The sequence below is a fragment of the Pseudopodoces humilis genome, chromosome 1, assembly GCF_049639895.1.
Source record: "Pseudopodoces humilis isolate 2021_Gansu_Grassland_sample_001 chromosome 1, ASM4963989v1, whole genome shotgun sequence".
NCBI classification, from domain to species: domain Eukaryota; kingdom Metazoa; phylum Chordata; class Aves; order Passeriformes; family Paridae; genus Pseudopodoces; species Pseudopodoces humilis.
This window is the reverse complement of record NC_142200.1, coordinates 34642842-34664779: the sequence shown is the minus strand read 5'-3', so window position 1 is coordinate 34664779 and position 21938 is coordinate 34642842. Positions and strand designations below refer to the sequence as shown.

The 21938-nt window shown below is 41.3% G+C and overlaps 1 protein-coding gene across 1 annotated transcript in view; it reads right to left on the bottom strand.

Annotated features, from left to right (window-relative positions):
• Positions 1–9151, bottom strand: part of CYP7B1 (cytochrome P450 family 7 subfamily B member 1) — a 125100-nt gene extending 115949 nt beyond the window's left edge. Inside the window, exon 1 of the mRNA XM_014256646.2 lies at positions 9018–9151. Coding sequence (XP_014112121.2) covers positions 9018–9115 — 98 coding nt within the window. The 5' untranslated portion in view covers positions 9116–9151. The remainder of the gene's footprint in view (positions 1–9017) is intronic.
• Between the last annotated feature and the right edge of the window lie 12787 nt (positions 9152–21938).

The following is a 21938-nucleotide window of genomic DNA, read 5'->3' as shown; positions in this document are numbered from 1 at the left end:
CTGAGGAGATACTAGCCATTGTCCTTCTTTCCTAAACATACTGCTTTTGTTAACCTGATTAAATGGGAGTTTCTAAAAAGGTATTTTGGTTTTCCTTGAGGCTATACTAGAAAGCTGGAGACCCTCTCTCCAAAGCCTTCAGAGATTACAGCAGCACACTGTGACAAAGGGTCAGACCCACCCTTTTGCTGGCATGCATACAAAGGCAAAGAGTACAAAAAGACTGAAAAACTGACTTCTTCATCGATTCTGTCCACTGTGTTTTAACAGTAGTAGTTTTCTCATGTTAAGGAATATACGAGTTCCTTTTTGTTTTGTTTTTTGGGTTTTTTTAAATAAACAGAGCTGCCAGAGCTAATAATTGCAAAACTTCTGCATTCTCACACCATGCTGAAATGAGACTGTAATTTTTTTCTAAATACTGTATCACTTCAAAAAGTAATGAAATATGCCAATTTTCTATGATCATTTTTTCAACATATCATTGAAAAAATTCTAATTTTGTTCAAACCATTTTAGACAAGGCAAGTTACATAAAAATTTGTAATGACCACTCAGGAGAAATCTGGGGAATCATGAGAAGCAAGACAAAGGGGTAAGGAAACAACAGGCTGCCAAGCAGTTTGCTGATTTTTTTGGGGAGTCACCATAAATGAGACAACCACACTTCGCAGTGCTGCACTCTGCTTTAGCCATCAGAAGCACATTGACTCATACAAGAGCTCAAAGGGTGCAGAGTAAGGCTGTCAGCAAGGAAAATGAGTAGTGACAAACACTCACAGGCTCTCTGACAGATCCTTGGGCTGCCATGGGCCAGGAAGGAGACACTTCTTCAACCACCCACTGTGGACGTGAGTCTACCAAGTGCAGCGTTGGAGTCCAGGTTTTCACCGCAGGGTCAGAAAGGGGCAGCTGGATGGTGGTGAGGGTATTCCTGTAACATCCTATTTTTGCTTCATTTTACTCATCTGTTCTTTCTTCATGTGCCTCCACAGGCGTGAGCAGGCCACTTTGCCACGACTCCATACATATTCTCCAAAATCAACAGGAACGCATCCATTGCATTCAGCTAGAACCTCCTACCACTAGGCCTACAGTATGAGAGAGCATTATTTTTTTAAGAGAACTGGAATATTGCTTAGGAAACTACAAGATTAAATCATGAGAAGCACAACCATAGCATTTTTGTGCTGATTTGAATTACGAATAGAAAGTACGAGCAGTTAAGAGGAAACAAGATATGTTCTATACAAGAGCCAAGATTTTTTTTCCTGACATGTGCCAAACAAGGAGAAGAAACAGAAGAATCTGGCACCATTAAAAACAGTTTGTGGAGAAAGGGACTGAATATCTACAGCCAAGATCCATGTGGTTTGTAAAGAGGAAACTTTTGTTTTATGGGACTCTCAGTCAGCCAAAATTCTCCCAGACGGCATGCAAATGGATATTAGCCTAAAATCCTACATGCTTCTTGTAAAAGGATCAGTAAATGATGGGCAAAGAAAAAGAACACTACTGAAGTTTGAAATCAGAATTCAAAATCTGCCTCATGGTTGAAAAAGTTCGTTTACCAGACAGCTATAATGTCATACATATATGGTAAATGTCTTGGAAAGAAGAAGCAGCAAGTTAAAGCACAAAACTAGAAGTCAGGAAAATGTGTTCCAAGTCTGGCTCCACTACCAAGGAGATCTATAAAACTTGGATAAAAGAGAAAAAGACTGCCAACTTAACAGTGAGATTTTCCTTAACTTCATATAGTGTATTAACATTGCACGTATGCTGTTTCTTTTAGCTTCTGTATTTCCCCCATTCTCTGGCATTACGATGCTCTAAGTTAAATAATTGACTAGATGAAGTGCTAAGAACAGTCATATTACTTTATCAAAACAAGCCCTTCCCAGCTTCTTAATCAAAATACGTGACTGAAAAAAAAAAACAAAAACCAAACCCAAACAATTTTATATGGGACCATAATTCTCATAATTGAGCAAAACACTAAAGTGGCTGGCACAATCCAACAACTTAGCCAACTACTGCAAAAATACAGTACCTAAAATTGTATTTCAGCATATAGGAGTAAGGGCTGGACAGGCAACAGTTCCTCAGCACATGTTGAGCAGTAATACCATGGAAGAATTATTTACAGCATCTCTGACAACTCTCTGAGTGCCCAGTGAAGCATTTGTCTGTGTTACCTGTAAATCAAGAGACCACACTGACCTCCAATTTACAGTAAGGGAACTGAGGAGGAGTCCACAAGCAAGACTGCAAGCTTGAGACTTAGTGAAGTCCCTGCATCCCAGTGAAGTCACTCCTTCCTGGGGGAGCTAAGATCCAGGTAGCTTTGTGAGTCGAGACTCCAGGAAGTCCTACAGTTGTCTGATGATGCAGCTCTCTAGTTACGTCACCAATTATTAAACACATTGGGGGCCAAATTTTGCCATCATGCTTAAAGGAGTGGTTCAAAGCTCATGTCAGGGGACACTAGGATTAAGATTTGCCCCTTTTTGTCTTCCTTCACGTCAGTCTTTATTTGTAATGTTTCAGCTAAGATTTTCCAACCAACTTGCTTTCCTCCTCTAAATATAGTGGTAAGCATGAATGTAATTTTTGAAGCACTATATATTCACTTGGGTTGTCCTCATTCATACCTTTGGGACTATCAGCTTGGAAGAGCAGCAGAAGGGTTAATTGTTCAGAACTTTCTGTAAACTCTGTGCATTTGTGTAAAGTGCTCTAGATGGACACTCCATGCTTCATGTTGCACTGGAATAATAAAAAGAGCGGAAAGCAATTCCCTTTAATTCTCACCCTTTAATTTTATTTGCTCCAAAGAATAAAGAACAGAAGAAAACAAAATCAATAATTCCAAGGTGGGGGAAAAAAAGTATAGGCCTTGTCCACAAAAAACATGGGAAGGAAAAAACACCATGAAAGTATAAACTATTGTATTTTAGTCAGAAACCAGAAGCTAGCAGCTCTTATTGCCACTAAAAATATCTCCACCTCTCACATATATATGTTTACCAGGATGGCATCTACTGATGGGTTCTGGATGCTGATCAAGACCAGACCAGGTATAAACTATAAAGCTGAACAACCCCCAACAATGTAGGTCAAGAAAACTGTGAGGGAAGGGAAACTGTTGCTAGGTGGCAGTGTACCTTAAGCAAAGAACTCTGTAAATCAGGGATTATTGGGAAGAGGTCTTCTTCCCTTCTAAAAGAGGTCTCATCTTTAGAGTCATCTTCAAAGTACTTGTAGGAAGCGGAACTCAAAATGTGCATGACACACAGGCTACAAATCAGAAGGATGAGAAGCAGCACAAAAAAGAAAATAAAAATAAAACCCTGCCTTGAAACACGCAACTGTGCGAGACCCATGATGTAATGGCTCTCCAGGTCTATTAGAGCTGTAAGAAAAACCAACAGCCTGGAAATGGAGACTTGTACACCTTGAGAAGGTTATGGTTTTGCTGACTTAATTTTATTCTACCTCGAGCTCTGACCAGTGGAAGCAAGCAAAGAAATAAGCTTCCACCACATCTTGGCACAGCAGTGAACAGTTGACAGAAAACCCAAGTGTGACGGTGAGAAAGAAAGGTTTCCTAAGGCTACTTAAGAAACAGAACTGTTACTTTTCTGCCTGAAACAGTTTCAGTCTTCAGTCCTTTTCGGAGCAGAGTAAGAGCGGACAATGACAGTAAACAAAAGGAGGTCATGAAAACACGTGCACTCCCTAGAGGTCCAATCAAAAGAATGCCAAAAAAGGCCTCTGTAGAAGGCCAAGGTAAGAAGAAGAGGCCAGATTTTCCTGGTATCCTTCTATCTGTCCTTCCTGATGTTCCCTCCAACTGAAAACTACCTTAACATATTGCCTAAATTAGCAGAAGTGGTAAAAAAGACAGGCTGATGACATCTTGTGAACTACAATTCGCTTGGTAAGAGAGCTGTTAGCAAGCTCACAGCTTGTCACAGAGAAGGATAAGATGTTCTTGAAGGCAAAGACAAAATCTATATTCTTTTCAACAATATCTGTCTGGGTTCAAGAGAGCAATTTTGGGGAAAAGTATCTTAGATTAACATAATTGTATGGATCAGAGGTACTTTAAAATATAGAATAAAAGGGAAAATGAAAGGCAGTTTGCCTCAACAAGGCTTTAAATCCATAACTCAGGTCACAGCAAAATTCTTTCTGAGAAATGTATCATGCAATTCTTCTTATGTTGACTTCAATCTACAGTTATACTGTTAAATTTGGAGGTTTGTTAATACCATATTCTGATGCATTAGAAACTGGTCAGAAACAATATATTAGAAGATGCATGTCCCATCTAATGCAGCACGGAAATTCCTATACTGCTGAAAACTAAAACCCACAACATGTGCCACATATCATAGTGTTCCTCACAAGCAATCTTGACTGTAAAGACCATTCCTAATAATTAAAATACCAACCCTGAAAACCTACACAATCATGGAATGGTTTGGGTTTGAAGGGACCTTAAGGATCATCATGTTCCAAATCCTTGCAATGAGCTGGGCCCCCTTCCACTAGACCAGGTGGTTTAAAGCCCTACCCAACCTGGACTGAAATACTTTCAGGGATGGGGCACCACAGCTTCTCTGGAAAACCTCTCTGAGGGTGTCTCATCACCCTCACCATAAAGGATTTCTTCCTACTATGTAATGTAAATCTACCTTCTTTCATTTTAAAGCGAAACAATTGCAGAGGAAATAACTTTTACAAACCCTGTCATTGATGCAGCTCACAGCACATGTGTGTTAGCTTTCCAAGCAGTTATAAACCTCTGATGAGGAACTTTTTTCCGGATTTGGTCTGTATTTATTTTATCTGAAAAACCTTGGGATGTAAACCTTAGGAGAAGGACCCAATTTCAATAGATAAATAGGAACACAACAATCTTTGTTCCACTTCTCTCCACTGTTCTCTTCCCCTAAGGCAGTGGTTCTTATCTGTGGTCAGCCTGAGCCTCCTCTTCCTAGTAATTTGCAGTATCTACTCTTCAAGGAGGGAGTCAGAGAATACCCCAGCCTTTTCCACAAATAATCTGTGACCATTTTCAGTCATGGACATTTAATGAAAACTAGCAGCCAAAAATATGCATCAATTTGAACAAGAAAAAGTGGAATAGTACTACATCTATGGGAGTTAGCAGGAGACAGCCCCCAGAGATCTCAAGGGCCCTTCTCTGACTTGGGCAGCATCACTGCTGGAAGAACAATGGGAGTTAGCTTCACCTGACATCTCACCTCCTGCTCCATCAGACTGTGTACAGCTAGTGGAAAACCAGCTTGAAAACACCAAAAGAAAACTACATAAAGTTGGGGCTGAGGTAAGGCATTTTATGAAGGCCAAAGAGAATAATCTGTACAGTCTCCAGGCTAAGAAATCACTGGCTTCTGCCAAAGCAGAAATACTTTTGTGTGGCAGCAAAAAGGAAGTGCTCTCTGGAGAAAATATTCCCCAGCAAACAGCCTAGATAGGTTTTTCTTCACTAACCAGTAAGAGGGAGATCTCTCTTAGCATGCAGAAGGCACTGAGACTCATTTGACATTGAGTTTAACTCAAATGAATTTCTTCTGTGATTACAGAAACTTTTGTTCTGTTTCTTCACCATCTGTGATACAAAACCTGGCAAAGACTCCAATTAGTTTCCTTTGTGTTATTACTGCCACAAGCACTCAAATTATAAGCATTTACACAAAAGGAAACTCTTCTTCCTTTCTACCCTATCTATGAGAAAACTGGTGCTAAACTCACCCTCAAATCTTGTAATGCCAGGTTACATCAACTGCATTACAGAAAAAGGCAACAGCAGATTAAGTCAATACAACACCTTTTCTGACAAAATTTTAAGTCAATACAACGCCTTTTCTGCTCCAGTAACAAGCACCTCAGCCTGAGAGGAAACAGAGGGGAAGAACCATATACCAAAAAAGGTGAAATCCTGTAACATCTGCTTAAGGAGCATCAGTGATGGATTTAGGAAGTTCTCCAGGATATGCAAACCCTCATTATGCTCCTAGTTGTGTAACTCTCAAGACCCACAAAGGTGGTTGTGCTTCACCTCAGTCACAAAGGACAGAGGCATCACCCAGCAAAACAAACATACAGAACTCTGAAGTGCAAGTTAGTGGTGTTTATTTACTTACTTAAGCTCTTCATTTACTTTTCATTCACATTTATTTACACACACTTGCCTACTGTAGCAATCTTGATAGAATCCATGCAGGGCTGTGGTTATGATGTCAAATTTGATCATTCTGGTAAAGTTTATCTTGGTACCCTAAACACAACAATCCCTTATATAGCGTTTGCACACAGCTACAAGCATACCAACATTAAAGCAACATACTAACTTATATAAGAGCACACTCATGCCTGAAGTACCAATATTTCTTCTAGCACAGGCAAGCTCCATGTTGTATTCTGTCGAAATGGGTATGATCGATGACCAGGAATATAGCCTTGACTTTGGCATTTATTTATGGAGTAATTTGCCAACACTCCCTATGTCAACAGGTTCCCAAATGTTTACAGTGGACTCCTGAGGGAGGGTAGGGGGTAACCTACCTGCTGCAGGGTTTGTTAGATTCAAATAGAAGAAAGGGGAAAGAAGAAATCTGACAAGTGGAGGCCACATGGGGATGGATAAACTAATAAAGGTCTGATAAGCAAGGGGAGATCACAGACTTGAACCAAATCTGAGAAGCATGAACTAACTTCTAACCCCATTTTTTTAATCCACAGCACCCTCAGAATGGCTTTTCTTCCCACAGATCAGAAATGGCTGTCGAACATCAGCAGGCTGCTGCTAGGCATCTCTACAGACCATGCATAATTTCTTTTCTTACTTTATGCTAGAAGAAAAAAAATTAATTGCACATTTTACTGGAGCAGGATAGTATCTCAACACCAGCAACTTGTGCTGAGGGATGTACCACAGAGGTTGATGGGTTTTACCATTTGTTATTTGCAGTTGCTTACTCTCTAGGGCTTTGTACAGTTCTTTGAGAAACAGCACAGGCTTTCAAGTAGTTAATTAATCAAACAGCAGTTTGGTTTTTGGGACAAGACAGTACACCCTCTTGTGAGGTCCTCTGTATAACACCATTCTGCTGTGACACAAACATCCAAACCATTTTGCTGTAGACTCTAAAGAGTGCACTTGAAAAACTCTACAGCCATAAGTGGTATAAAAATAATTCAAAATGGGTTCTTTGATCCTTTTTCCCTACGACTCACATCTGGCTGAAAACTTTACAAGCAACAGCTTTGCCCGTTTCCATTTTCAAAAATTCTGTCTTTTACAATTGTACTAGAATTTAAACTAATGACAGGCATTTTATAATATGGCTGAGGCACTATAATACTTTCTAGACTTCAAATGACACATTTGCCTTCCCATTTGCCTTCCTGTTCCCCTTTAGTTTTCTGTGCTGATGTTCTTTATGGAGCTAGACTGGCAGCAAACTAAATCTGTCAAAAAAATAAATAGTTTTTATGTGTTTAACTCCCAGAATAAGCTCAGAGGGGTCAGATAAAAGCAACATGGATGATGATGAGGAGAAGGAGTGACCTGTCAAGCAGCAGCAGCTGTCCATTTCATAAACTGAGCTGAATCATGAAGCAGCATTGCAGTCTACTCTGTCAAGCAGTTTGTGTTATGGGATGACCTCACTTAAACACTGGGACGGATGGGATGGATGTCTCACCTAAGGAACGGATTGGGTTCTATAAGTCAAATCACATGTAATAATGGTTTCAAACTCGACACCATGGAAATAACCCGTCTCTGTTTACAGATGCCTTCTGGGATCAAAACACAAATTTTCACTGTTTTTCAATTGATTCTATGCGTGGTCCCAAAGTTAGGGACTAACTTGGTCTAAAGCAATTGGTCTAAAAATTACCAAACTGCATTTCTAACTCTTTTTTAGAATCTAGAAGGGCAATTTATGTTTTGCATTTGCTTGGCTACATCTTCCAAAATAACTTACAATTATTAGGTGAAGTAACAGTTTACTATTCAGAATTACATCTATTATTTTCTGCGCATCTCATTTTATGAATTAAAAATAAGCAAACAATCCAGTGAATACTGATCCCACCCCTTCTTCACTCCTCCTCCGTCAGCCTTTACACACATTTATTCATCAGCTGCAGAAGAGACACTGAAGAGCATCAAGTATTGGCTTCACGTGGGCAAGCATTTCACTTCAACAAGCGAAAAACACCTGGGAAAATGTCAGCATATAAAATAACAGGTATTCAGAAAGCATCGTTCCAGGCAGTACTTCTTTTTCCCTCAAAAAAAACCTCCAAGTTCCTCTTGAAATGTCGAGAACACGTGTGTACCTTCTTTGAGTTTACAGACCGTACACTTGAAAGAAACCAAAGGGAACAGAGCGAGAAACACTAACAGATGTCACAGGAATGCCCACGACCCGAGCTACCCGGCACAAAGAGAAGGGCAGCGAGGGCCGATGTCGCAACCCCGCCGGCTGCAGGTGGGGCAGGCGCACCTCGGGCCCCGCGGGACAGCTGCCGCGGGCCGCCCCGGCTCTCTCCTGCTCAGCTCCTCAGCAAACCTCGGCGTCGCGTACGCTCACACACGCCGAGCTGCGCGGGGATGCGCTACGTCCGCAGCTCCCTTCGGAGCACGGGATCGCTCGCACGCACCCCGGGGAGGCGAGACCAGAATCCCACGTGCCGCCAGCCTCCCCCGCCCGGCTCAGGAGAGGCACCGCCGTCCCCCGCCGCTCCTCCCCGGCTCTCCCCGGCCCCCGCGCCGGCCCCGGCCACGGCGGAGGCCGCATCCCCGGGGCCGCCATCCCGCGGGGGCCGCCGCCCCCGGCCCGGCGGGCGCTGATAGGGCGGCCCGGCGCCGAGGGGCGGGCGGAGAGCAGCGCGGCCAATGCGCGGCTCGGCAGCCCCGCTGCCCCGGCCCGGCCGTGCAGGAATGCGGCGGCCGCCCCCCGCCCCGGTACCTTCTCCTCCTGCAGAGCACGCACACGCCCCGGAGCAGCAGGGCGGCGGCGGCGGCCGCCCCGCCGTCCGTGCCGAGCGGCAGCGTGTCGGGGCCCATGCTGGAGGCGCTCGCCGCGGCGGCTACCGGTGCCTCGCCGCCGCCGCCGCCGGGGAGGAAAGTTTCGCCCGTCCTCCCGCTCCCGGCAGGAGAGGCGCCCGGCCGGCCGTCCCTCCCCGCCCACCCCGAACCCAGGGGGCTGGGTTTGGCTGCTCGGAGCCGGACTTGGCGAGCGGGCCCGGTGCGACCCGGCCGGCTCCTCCCCGGGGAGCGCCCGGCGCGGGGAGGGTCGCGCCCGCCCGCCCCCGCGGCTTCCCGGCGGAGGGGGAGTCCCGGCCCTCGGCGTGCTGGGAAAGGGCTCCCATGCGGCGGGAAGGTGCCGGGACGGAGACCCGGGAACGATGGGGGGAATCTCAGTGCTCCCCGCCTTTCAATCCCTTTCAGCCGTCACGGCACCCCGGGAGGGTCTCGGTGCCCCGCAGACGTGGCCTCGGGTGGCGGAGTGGCCGTGCCGTGTCCCCAGTGCGAACGGTGCCAGACGGACAGGTAGCTCTGGCAGCCCTTTGACCTCCGCTGGGTTGTATTTTGATACAGACACCCGGTATGTGTCCCCTTAAAAAGCAAGGCAACAGCCCACAGCTTCATAAAACTTAATCTGAGGTATGATAAATGAAATACAAATAGCGAGGGTTGGTTCTTAACGCTGTATGAGAAGAATCTGGGTCCAGTCCTCGCACTGTGCCAGCCCCTCTGGTGTGTTACGGAGAAGTACAAGAGAGGGGGAGGTGAGAGACAAAAATCTGAGGCGCTGGGGAGATCCCCAGCGCGATGAAGTGGGATGAGGTGGAGTGGCAAAGTCCAGAGAGTTCAGTACTTCGTGGCAGGGACTAACAAAATACCAGAGCAGCAGCAGTACCTTATCACGCCATTTGCTACAAGGTACACTCAAATGTTGCTGTGATGTAAGATACTGCTCAATGAGAATTCACACAGAGACGGAGTAGGATCCTTCAGGTTTTGGAATTGTGGTTCGGTTGAATGCTGACAAGTTCATGCTTATTTTCGGCCACATGCAGTGTCATATGTTGTATGTTTCATAATGCTTGGTGGTTCATATATTCCTTTAATCTTGGACGCATATTGTAGAACACCAGTCTTCTGACTTGTCCTGTTGCAAGTTTTTTTTTCAGAATTTAGAGCCCTAAATGTATTTTAGCAGATAAAAGAGCCGGTTAACAAAAAACCTTCCTTAGCAGATTTCATGATTTTTGAGTGCCTGAGGCAAATCTGACGGTTTGAAGTCATCAGAGCTGTGTGTCTTCTTCCTCAGACATTCCTTTTACTTGCAGTGAAATATTTTAAAACACCATTGTGTTAATCAGGAAAATCAAATTAGGATGTCCCACATTAAAAGTGACCCAAATCTGAGCAACATTACTTAAAACCATCAACTGCCCATCCCTCCTATCATCAAGAAATCAGACACCCTTATTGTGCGATATGATCCATGGAGGGAAACCATAAGATAAACTAATGCTTCGCTTGTAGTTCTTCAGAACATCTTGCAGGTAACTGTATTTGAAATCCCCACCTTGTGAATTCCAAAGGGTTTCTTAGCTACTAAGTAACTTCAGTAAATTCATGGAAAAGGATTCATTCAGAACTGAAAAGCATTGCACTGTAAGACATTACACAGTAAAATATTACTCATTTTACAAGTGACCTCTGCTGTAAAAATTTAGTGCTTCAGTTCAGTTTGGTGAGAAATAACTGTCCCCATACAATTAAATAGCTGTGGCAGCTAGAGTAAGCCCTCACCCATAATGAAAACATCAAAACACCGAGATCACTGTAGTTCTGCCAAAGGGTATGAAGAGAGTTACAACACTTTTTTAGTTTGCACTTCACATGTTTGCTGAAAGTTACTATCTCAGGTCAGTTGTAGATGAAAAAAAAAACACCACACCCCCACACCAAAAAGCATTTTGAACCACACCACGAGCACTTTAAAATACAGGGAACAAACCCTGAAAAAGCCTAAGTCCCTAAGAATGCTGAGTATTATTTTGTGTCAACCATTCAAAAAGTCCAAGGGGATGGATTAAATTCTTAACTAGTGAAGGAATCTCAAAGAGCTGGAAGCTAAAACATATTTAAGTTTGATGTCTTATATATAGTATGAATTACGTCAATGCAAATCCAACCGGATGATATTTACACATAACGTACCAGTTAAAATTATAATAGATATATCCATAGATATTGGCATCTCAGCTAACTGGAGAAAGAAGGTGAGGCTGAACAGTTCCCTTTAATATAGCTCTAGTAAGAAAGAGGAAATTAATTTAATTTTCAGAGGGTGCAAGCCTAGTCTTATATTGATGTGGTGTCTTGTTAAGAAAGTAGTTTATTAAGAATTGGAGGGATTTTCAGTTTCAAGCTGTCATGAGATCTTTATAGAGCTCTTGCTGCAGCATGGTCATAAGTGAGGAGAAAGAATGCAAATACTGTTATATTTGGAAATGGATAATTTTACTTTCCAGCTGGATACGACTGTGTCCAGTTGTTATCCTTACTGGTGGGGTGTAATTGCTGTTGTTCCATGACAGTAGTAGTGGCTTCTTGACAAATTTATTCAAGTGTCCTTTGTATGTACTAGAAAACTTCCAGAAACAGCTGCAGACTGGAGAGAGGTGAAAGCAGTTGCAAGTACTTATGAGTTTGGGGGGAAGGGGGGATGGAGAATTCATAAGGTAAGCTTGGAAAGATTTCAGAGAGATTCTTAAAACTATGGTAATAAGCCTACAGAGATAGATAGATAGATAGATAGATAGATAGATAGATAGATAGATAGATAGATAGATAGATAGATAGATAGATAGATAGGACAGATAGATGCTCAGCTACATTTCTCCTGTTTAAATTGTGAACATTCTGTACATATGCTACAGTTCAAAATGCATACTGTGTGTATGTTTCATACTGCCAATGTTGTAAGATGATATAGATCATATTTTTTTGTCTTATGAAAATGCAGAAGACTCAAAATAAACTTTGAACAGTATATACTGCAATCTGTACAGTATTTTACACATCACAGTGTGATTTTGCTATATGCAGCACATGGACAAATGCCTGTTCTGCTGGGTAGCTTTCATGTGCACAAGGATTTAAACTCCCAGTCTTAGACAAGAGCAGATTCTCTACCCTTGAAACACCAGTGACATATGTGTTATAACCAACAGCGGGAATAAGGCTTACTTTTCCACTCACCCAGCACTACTCATTCAGGGGTTATTTTCAACAGCTTATAGCTTTGATCTGCTATAACCATTGCAGTTGCAATACTGCAAGGCCATTCTTGCCTTCAGTTCAAGTGTGCATAAATTATTACAAAAAAAAAAAAAAAATTATGTATTTTTATGAACAACGCTAAAGAAAAATACCCATGGTAACATTTTTAGTGATTTTGAGAAATGGCAGTGGCATTAGACTTTGAAATGGGGTCAACAAATTAACCTTCATGTCAAAGATAATCTGTCCAAATTTATTTAGGTTATAAGCCCCACAAGAAAAGAGGTTTTGTACACTCTAATGACCTGCTGGACCTTTGGGGCTTCATTCTGTGAAGATGCCACTGGAACTGGGTCTGCTTCCAGCTCTTAGCTCAGCAGCTGTTTTCTCTGGAAGTGAAGCTCTGAGCTAATAGAGATCAGGCTGAATTCAGGGCAAAGAAACTAAAAGCCTTTTTGTTCCCTGCTCTCTGTCTCCCTTCCTGCTAGAATACAAGCAAAGGGAAATGCAGTGATTTCAGTGTAGGACGAAAAGGCTTACAGACCTCTTAAATCTTGCTTGATTCAAGACTAATAATTTGATTCTCACTTTGTGTTCTGTCCTTCAAGCACACACCAATCTGCATTTAATGCTTTTGTAACACAGCCCTGCAGGCTCTCTCCCATGGCCTCCTGTGTCAATCACAGCTGATCTGCCTGAGCTCTGAACAAGATCCCACGCTGAGATGGCTGAGAAGTCCCATTCATCCATCCCTGCACGTCAAATGTCCTGATCCCATTCCCCACTATCATGTGGAATGCCATGCCAAACACATGCTTGCTACATACACCAACATAGGGATCCATCAGAAAAAAAAAAAGAGAAGCTGGGGGTTCTACAGAGACATGGACAGGAGCTGAATAGACAAAGAGATCATGAATGGGAGCCAAGAAGGGGAAGAACAGGAATGTATGAGGGGAAACTGAGGATGAATGGGAAAGATGAAATCTGGGACCCAAAGGAAAGGAGATGACAGTAAGAATAGAAAAGATTTTGAGGAGGTATGTGACAGACTGGCAGCTGTCTCAGTGTAGAGATTAAGATGTGGAATTGTGATATGACTCAAACGTGAAATCCAGGAACAGAGGTGGAACAGGAAATGAGTGGGAATGGCAGTGTGGGAGGGGAGAAGCCAGGAGGACTTAGGCAAAAAACCTCTGAGATGATTCCTGCAGTTTGCAGGCTGGGTCTCACTAGGAAAGAAGAAAGGGATTTGGGTCAAAAATTGACTCTGGGAAAACATAGAAGTGATGGGCAAGACAATCAAGATAAGAAGGGCCCAATAGAAAATGCTACATATTCCTGGCTGCAATTTTACTTTGTGCAACTGCAGAGCCTCAAAAGACACGATCCTATTTCTCTGTACAGGCATCTGTGCGGCAAGTCACGTAAACCCATCTTTTCCCTTTTGTTATAGCTATTGTGTGGTCACAGTGAGATTTGGTTGCTTCCTAATCTGGCATAAAACTCATTCACTGAAGGAGAAGAAGGAATAGCTAGCATGCCACCAGAAAAGCCATTGATTCTACTCATTCTGAAGCTGAGTCTTTACCTTTGCAAGAAAATAGACTGGCAATCTACGATGTGGATGATGGAAAAGGGAGGAATCCTATTCTGGGAGTTAAATAAAAAGGGAGCTGTGTTACAGATGCCATGTGGAAGAATTTTCACGTTTTCCTTCTGGATTTTTAATGAGAAAACTTCAATACATACATGTATGTATATATACTTGTATGTACAAGGAAGTAATTTGGAAATGAGCTTTACAGACAAAACTAGATTATGTAGTCAAACAGACTGGAGAACTCCTGCTTCTTCCTTGTTGTAGAAGGAAACCTGGTGATGCAAGGGGATGATTGCTAGAGCAGTGGCTGCCCTGGCTAAGTAAACTAAAGATTCTCCTTTACAGTTATATTCCATCCATTTCTGTTATATTCCAACCATTTCTGTGGATAATTTCTATACCATCATACCATGGCTAATTATCTGATAGACCCTCATTTTCTGCAGGCCACTTTGAGAGCTTAGGTCTGGCTTCCCAAAGTGCTAAGCCCATCAAAAGCAATACATATCTATAGTATCTAGCTACAAAAACAGTGGTGTATTAAGGACTTGCCCTTTGAACGTGTAAAGCACTCTTAGCATAAAAATCCCCAACATTTTAACTTCCCTACTGATGGGCATCCATGAAAATATTAAAGCCAATGTACCCTAAACAGTATTTATATTTGCAATATTGTAAGGTACTCGCTTGTAGGCACTGAGCAACCTAACAAAGTTTTGAAGAATGCTGTATTTCCTGCCCAAGATTATATATTCAGAATTTGGCAAAGTTATAGTAAAAAAAATTAATGTAATTACATTATATTTACCTTGATTAAAGGCCTACAATTCTGGGATTTTTTGACTTTCTAATAGCTGACTTTGAAACCTTCAAAATGAACTCTTTATTTTTCATTGCTGTAATTCAGTTTAATTTGCCTTGGGAATACTGCAGTCTTTGCTAGCAGCAAATATTTGGGACAACTAAAGAGTATTTGTACTATTATAAAAACAAATATCATGTATTAACTCATTATCTGGCAGGTGTATGTATATAAACAACATCTGGACATTTTTCATTTCTCTGGAGTACTGAACATAGCTATAGCTCAGATTGGAAGACAGGAGAGGGGAGGGAAGGAGAGAAAAATGAATGTATGTAAAGAAAACATAAAAGATGCAGCTCTCACAGTTCTGTTCATTAGAAGGGTCAGCCAGCAGTAGGGTGAATATCCTGTTGCAAACAGAAGCAGTTCAAGAGAAAGTCTAAAGAGTACATGGTTACCCCAAGTGAGATGAATGATTGAAGATTGTAGATGACAAATCCCAGAACTATTAAAAAGTTTATTGATGGACTGTGATGTAAGAATATTAAATGAGCCAAGTGATTAGACATAGAAGCCGTGAAAAAGAAGAGAGTAAAATCCAGACAAGTTTGTCATCATGATCAAGTTTGTCAAGGATGATCATACAACTGTGATTCCACCTACAGACATTTCTGAAACCCCACACAGGGAAATGTAGGAAATACATGATCACAAACCAAAGAAAGTCAGTGACTGGGGTATTGCCCTAAAATGAGTAAGCAATTCATGTCATGAATGCTATCCATTGCAAAACAGGGTAGATATATATGGCAAATACATTTTAAAAAAATAGAAGTGTTTAGACAGGAGACTAGACCTAAACTGAAATAAAGTCAGTAATACAACCAAAAACTTGTGAGCTGTCTTGGCAAGAGCAAACAAGGTGGAACAGTGCTGATCAGATCAAAGTGCAGTAGAAAATGTTTAAAGAGCAATGCTAAGTTGCTGCTTACATAGAAGTTAATTAGCAATAAAACACAGGGTAATTATCAACTAAAATCATGTGTTATGTAGAAAAGTGGAGATATGCACCAGTTCCAAATGCATGTTTGTCTTTTAACATTCTCACTGCAAAGAAATTCAGTTAACAAATAAAGTTTGAAGGAGGAAAAGCTCACAGACTTAAAATGTGACTTGAATAATATGACTCAGTCACACAATTTCTAAATCCTGCTATATTAGACTAGAGCTGACAGCAATTCCCAAGGTGCTAACTATACTCCTGCACAACCAGTTTTTCTTCTTATTTATAATTTCTGGACTGCAGTTTATCAATATATTGGTGCTATAGATTTTTAAACATACCTTTAAATTTGTGTTCTTTGGGCTTTGTTAACTTACTGCAGTGCTTTTTCCTCTGATATTGCATGGTATTAGTGATCTTGCTGATCAGTTATATCATTGAGATATTATTTAAAAAAATTTGGTTTATATTTTATTGTAGTTAATTATTTGAATTAAGCCTAACTTTGTGAAAAACAAAAGTCAATACATTGTAGCACACTAAATTTGAAACTTATCTGAAGAGTCCAAAACTTGGCTTAGCAGCCAGTGGTTCAGAGTTAATGTGCAATCAGTTAAGTCAAAGGTACTTGGTATTACTCAGCACTTTTTATGATTGACTTTTAAAAACTAAATCAGATGTACTTCAAGATGACTTGTGTGTTTCTTTTTCTTTTCCAATATTCTCTATGTTTATTACTTTAACTGTTTCTTCTCCTTGGGAATGGCTCCATTCAAATCCAATACAGAAACTTGAATCTCAAAATTCACCAGCAGATCAAAACTTGGAGTTGTTTTCTTCCACCTATCTGGGACATTTTTGACTGGCCCTCCCATTTTTGAGGTGAAGACTTTTGATTTGCCCATGAATCTGCTCCTGATCCACCAGTTTTCAGTTGCCCATATCTACGTAAATCAAATCTGAATTATTCCTTTGATATTTAATGAGCAAGGCTCAGCTTGCTAGTGGGGCATGTACGTTCTTGCGCCAGAGACTTGATGGCAGGCCTGGGGCATAGGCTAAAGGTCTGTCACTATGTTACTCAGGTTGTTATCTTATGCTGCAAATCTGTCAAAGTCTGAAATTAAACTCTTGGGGTTGCTAAATGTGTGACTCCCTGTGGGTGGGGCACACCTGTGAGAGGTGTTGTGATTAGAGGAATTGGGCGGGGTATGGGTAGAGTCTGTACTTTGGATTCTATCCTAAATAGATAATTTTGCTAAATTAAATGTTCCAGTGAGTGGCTAGAGATTAAGTTCAGGCAGGTCTGAAATGGGACCTCAGAAGTTACTTTATCTCAATTTCTCCCTAAAGTGAAGCAAGCACAGATCCTTTGGAAGGGGGAGTAGGAAATAGGTATGCAGCCAGGCTATGTCCACAGTTACTTTCCAGGTTTGTTACAGCTGACAAACTCTTGTTGAAACTGAGGCCATGTGTACCTTGTTATTGAAGGTTCTTTTGATTGCCCTCAGACTTCTCTTTTTTATTTCATTGCTGCCAGTTTGAACAACCAGTAGTGGATAGTCATCAGGGGGCCTTACTAGACTGGAGAATTTTCTAGTAATGTCCCTTATCCAAGCCCCTGGGAGACAGCAGACTTCCATGTGAGTTGGGTCAGGTCTGCAGATCGGACCCTCCATTCCCCTTAGAAGGGAATCTCCTGTCACAACTCCCCTTCTTTTCCTGTTTACAGAGGAGGTCTTGACACAGGGTGAAGGTGGTGGTTGTTTCAGGAGTCCCCACCATTCCAGACAGATCTTCCCTCACCTCATCAGTGTTTGGCCTTCTGGATCCAGAGTCTCATACCTCTTGTGAAAGGTGCCAGTCCTACTTGTCAAATTCAGAGAAAGAGGAACCTTGCTGTTACATGCTATGATGTGCCTCCAGCCTTCAACTTTAACAGACCCTTGGCTAACAGTCAGTTAGTTCTGAGTCCATCTTCAGGGTTCTGAGTCCATCTGCTTCTTCACCACAGTGGAGGTTCAATGGACTCCTGGGAGTCTGAGACTGTAGTGTTGCTGAAAATAACCAGTCTATCTCTTGCTCATTCACTCAAACACTGCATAGCCTGTTCACTTTTTCCTGTAGCTCCACCTGCAACAAGCTCCTCCATCACAGCACATTTTCTGCAAAATAGCTCTTTGTCATCCCAGCTTTGCAAAGAAGCTTTAGGCACTCCTGGCAGCCCATGACCTGGAGAGCTGCATTTACCATCAGCGGGTCTGGCTGCCTGGAGGCCTCTGACATGGCCAGGCCAGTGACCCTCGCAGCTACAGGGGATCGAGCTTGATGGCATATCAACACCACATCTAAGGAAGCTCAACTGGAGCTAAAAGGATCTCTTTGCTCTTCCTTATTAGATAATCTGTTCATTTTCTGCCTCTACTGGCTCCACCTGAATGGCTGGAGAGGAGCCCCCCCTGTGAGAACTGCTGTGCAAAATGATGTGCCACACTGCTGGTTGTTCGTGAGCCCTGGATCCATTTAAATCTCCCATGGTTGCTCCTGGCACTGCCCCGTCCTCACCTGGTTGGCTGCTGAGGGCTTCCAAATCCTGGCAAGGCTGGGGGCTGCTGCAGGTGTTCCTGATCAGGGGAACCCCCTGTACAGCTCAGGCTCAGCCGCTGGACTTTCCTTCAGTCATGGCTGCTTTGTGGACTTACCCACTCTCTTATATTACCTATCATACACTGCAAAAGCAGGAGGAGTCAAAATAATATATTTTATATAGGAATAGAATAGAATAGAGTAGAATAGAATAGAATAGAATAGAATAGAAAATAGAAAATAGAAAATAGAAAATAGAAAATAGAATATATATAATATATTATCAGATTCAGATGTCAGTCTTTTAACCAAAGCAGCAGAGTCTTTTGGGTATGTCCCACATGAGTGTGGAAAACCAGGACAAAATGGAGCTCACAAACACCAAGAAAATAAATGGCTACTATAAATGTAAGCAAGTGGGAATAAATAAAAAAATTCCCAAATCAGAAAAGAAGTATTTAAAAAAATAAAATATTTGTTTGCCTTGAAAAACATCTGTAATCTTGACTTTTTTCCTTATGGGAAGGAAAATTGGTGGTGAATGGCGTACGACATTTGCTCCGTGCAAATCTTTTCTCCACAGAGAGCAAAGGCCTGATTTCCAACTCAGACTAAAATTGGGTGTTTCCATTGTTTGCATTTCCAAACCTTCCTCTAGCCATCTTTTTGTTTCTTCAGCCAGGTGCACTGTTCCCTGCCTTCGCTCTCTGCTTGATGTTCTGACTGTTTCTCATTTGCAGATCACAGAATCATAGAAGTGCTTGCAAGTGACCTCAAAGTTAATTTATTTCCAACCCCCTTGCTGTGAGCAGGGATGCCTTTCACTAGACCAGGTTGCTCCAAGCTCCATCCAACCTAGCCTTTAACACTTAGAGGGATCACAGCTGGCCTCTGCTTCCAGAAACACCCAGGACCCAATGGTATCTTCCTGCCCACTTTCCTCAGTTTTAATTTCTGGGTGAACTGTTTTGGGCTGTGACTTCCTTTCTCTCCCATTGCTCCAGATAAATGCATCACTGCTCCAGCATTTGTAGGAGGAGAACCGGTGAAGGTCGGTAACCAGTTGTATCAGCTTCAAAGATGTCCCATCCCGACATCCATTATGCCCTTGTATTATATTCACAAGCACTAAATGGATATATATATATATATATATATATATAGATACATAGATATATATATTTGTGTGTGTATATATATATATGTGTATATATATATATGTATATATATTTAATAGGCCGTTATAAGTGTCAAATTTGTTCAGAATACAAATTATCATATTTCTTTCCTTATTTTGAAAAAGGTCCCATTTAATTGCAAAACAAGTCTTCCCCATTGGTTTTTCTGATAACTTACAGACTTTTTGATCGCCTTTTCTATCGCAAATTTTATATTATATGACTGAGGCTGATTGAAAATATAATGATACCATGATTATTTTCTGTTGAATTCATTGTTCACTTCTGTTCTGAAATTTAGCTGACACCTATTTACATTTGTCTTATTATATTGGAATTATCCTTAGAATTCCATGCATTTTTTTCTTAAGTAAATTACAATTTGCTTTTAAAAAGTAAATACCAAATTAGTGGTACTGAATAACTGATAAATTTTGTGCTTTTTGAGCTTTTCTCAGAATTAGAGTTTACTGCTATTTGCGTTTAGATTTCTAACCCAGTGCTTGGCCTTTGGAGGAGAAAAAAAGTTTGCTTAAATGATCTATTTATATCAGATTACTTGTTTAAATATCCCCCAAAAATTAATTCTGTAAATCATTAAGTTGTATTTTTATTATCCATGTATATGTTTTAGAAAAAAGTTTGTCTTCATTCCATGTATCACTATCATTATCTCTAAAAGCCTGAATGGTCTCATTGAGCTCAAATTGAGAGATTACTGAAGTTCAATGACATAGTGAGAGGCATCTGCTGGAAATTTTTGTTCTTATAACAGATACTATTTCAGCACTGAGAACAACACCAAGGACTTGAGCCTATATGTCTTTCACATTTAGAACTCCTATCAAAGTCATGGGAAATCTTCATGAAGCAGAAAAGTGTAATAGTATAGTTATTCATCTGCTGGAAAACAGCATATTATTCTAACACCTATTAAAATTGATACCTTTGTAAGTTTCTATCTCAACAATTTTGAAAGCAGTAAAATATGTGTAGGAATTGTTAAGTATTTTTTTCTTTTCTGAATCATAAAATTTTGCCCTTAAAAGTTTACAGAAAGTCAAATACTAGGCAAATATTTTCTCCATACTATGGTATCCATCTTTCTACACTATTTTTGTAAGAAAAAACATAGGAAATTATGGGAAAAAAACCTACTAAATACAATTCAGTGTGTCAATTCACTTTTATTTTAAAAAGAAATTCAACTGACACTAAATCAAAGCATTTTATGTTGTGATTTATTGGCAGTGCAACATGTTGAGTTTCAAGTGAGCTGTTTGTCTCCTGCAATGGACAGGAAAAAAGACAGTCTGAAATTACACCTAGAAGATGTGAATAACTCTGGTGCTTCTCACTTATTCATTGCTTAACAATTAGTGTTAGTTATTGGAGAAATTAAAATAAAGACTTGTGTTGAAAGTGTCTGCAAATAACTTTCCCATTATCTGACTAATGTATCATCTCTAGATGGCAGCAAATGTAGTGAGGCAACAATCATGTCATTCATCTTCTGGTATGCATGGCACTGTCTCTCTCTTGTCTCCAGTACAGCTCTGCCAGGGTGGGGCTATGACTCAGAACTCTGAAAAGTAGATATCATCATATTGGCAATCACAAGTGGCCCACTCTTTTTTTTAGGAAGCAATTTCTATCAAAAGTGGTAGTGTAAGCTGCTAGATCCTTGAAGAAATTGGTTAGAGAATAATTGTGTAAAGGCTCTCTCCTCTTTCCATGGGATATTGTGCTTCTTCTTGGAGCAGCAAGAAGGTGTGGTTCTTTCCCAATGACCTGATTTTACTGTAATATTTGGTATTTCAGCTATGGACTTAGTAATTATTATTACCCTATTGATAACCCCCCATATGCATTTATAAATCCTGCTTATGTGTAATATTGATTGGAGTTAGAAATGTCTGATGCTGCTAAACACATGACACTTAGCCTTCACCTTGAAAGGTTTTGTCATCACACTTAGCTTTGAGCATGAGTGTCCAAAGTGTAACTGTATTATGGCTCCAACATCTTGGCAAAGAGCTGCTCCAGCCTGTGGGCTGGGTGTCTCAGTTCCACCTTAAATCCTTCGGTCTGGTCCGGCGCTGTGCTTGAGAAAGGTGACAGATCAGTGCCCCCCAAGGCTGAAGTTCTTTCCTACATTCATGAAAAAGTGATATCATGGGTCATAGCAGTGCTAGACTTTTCACACATCTCAACAAACAGTGCTGAACAGAAGGAGCCCTGTGTTCCCTGACAAAGTGCTTCCACCACTGGGTCATTCAGATTGATCCAAAGAGTCAAGAGCCTCCATTCGTTAGCTTAGACTGAGCAGTCCAATCCCACTAATTTCTTTGATGTTACACCTCTCTAAAGAGCTGCCTAGCACAGTTAGTGCTTGTTTTGACCAAGAGATAATA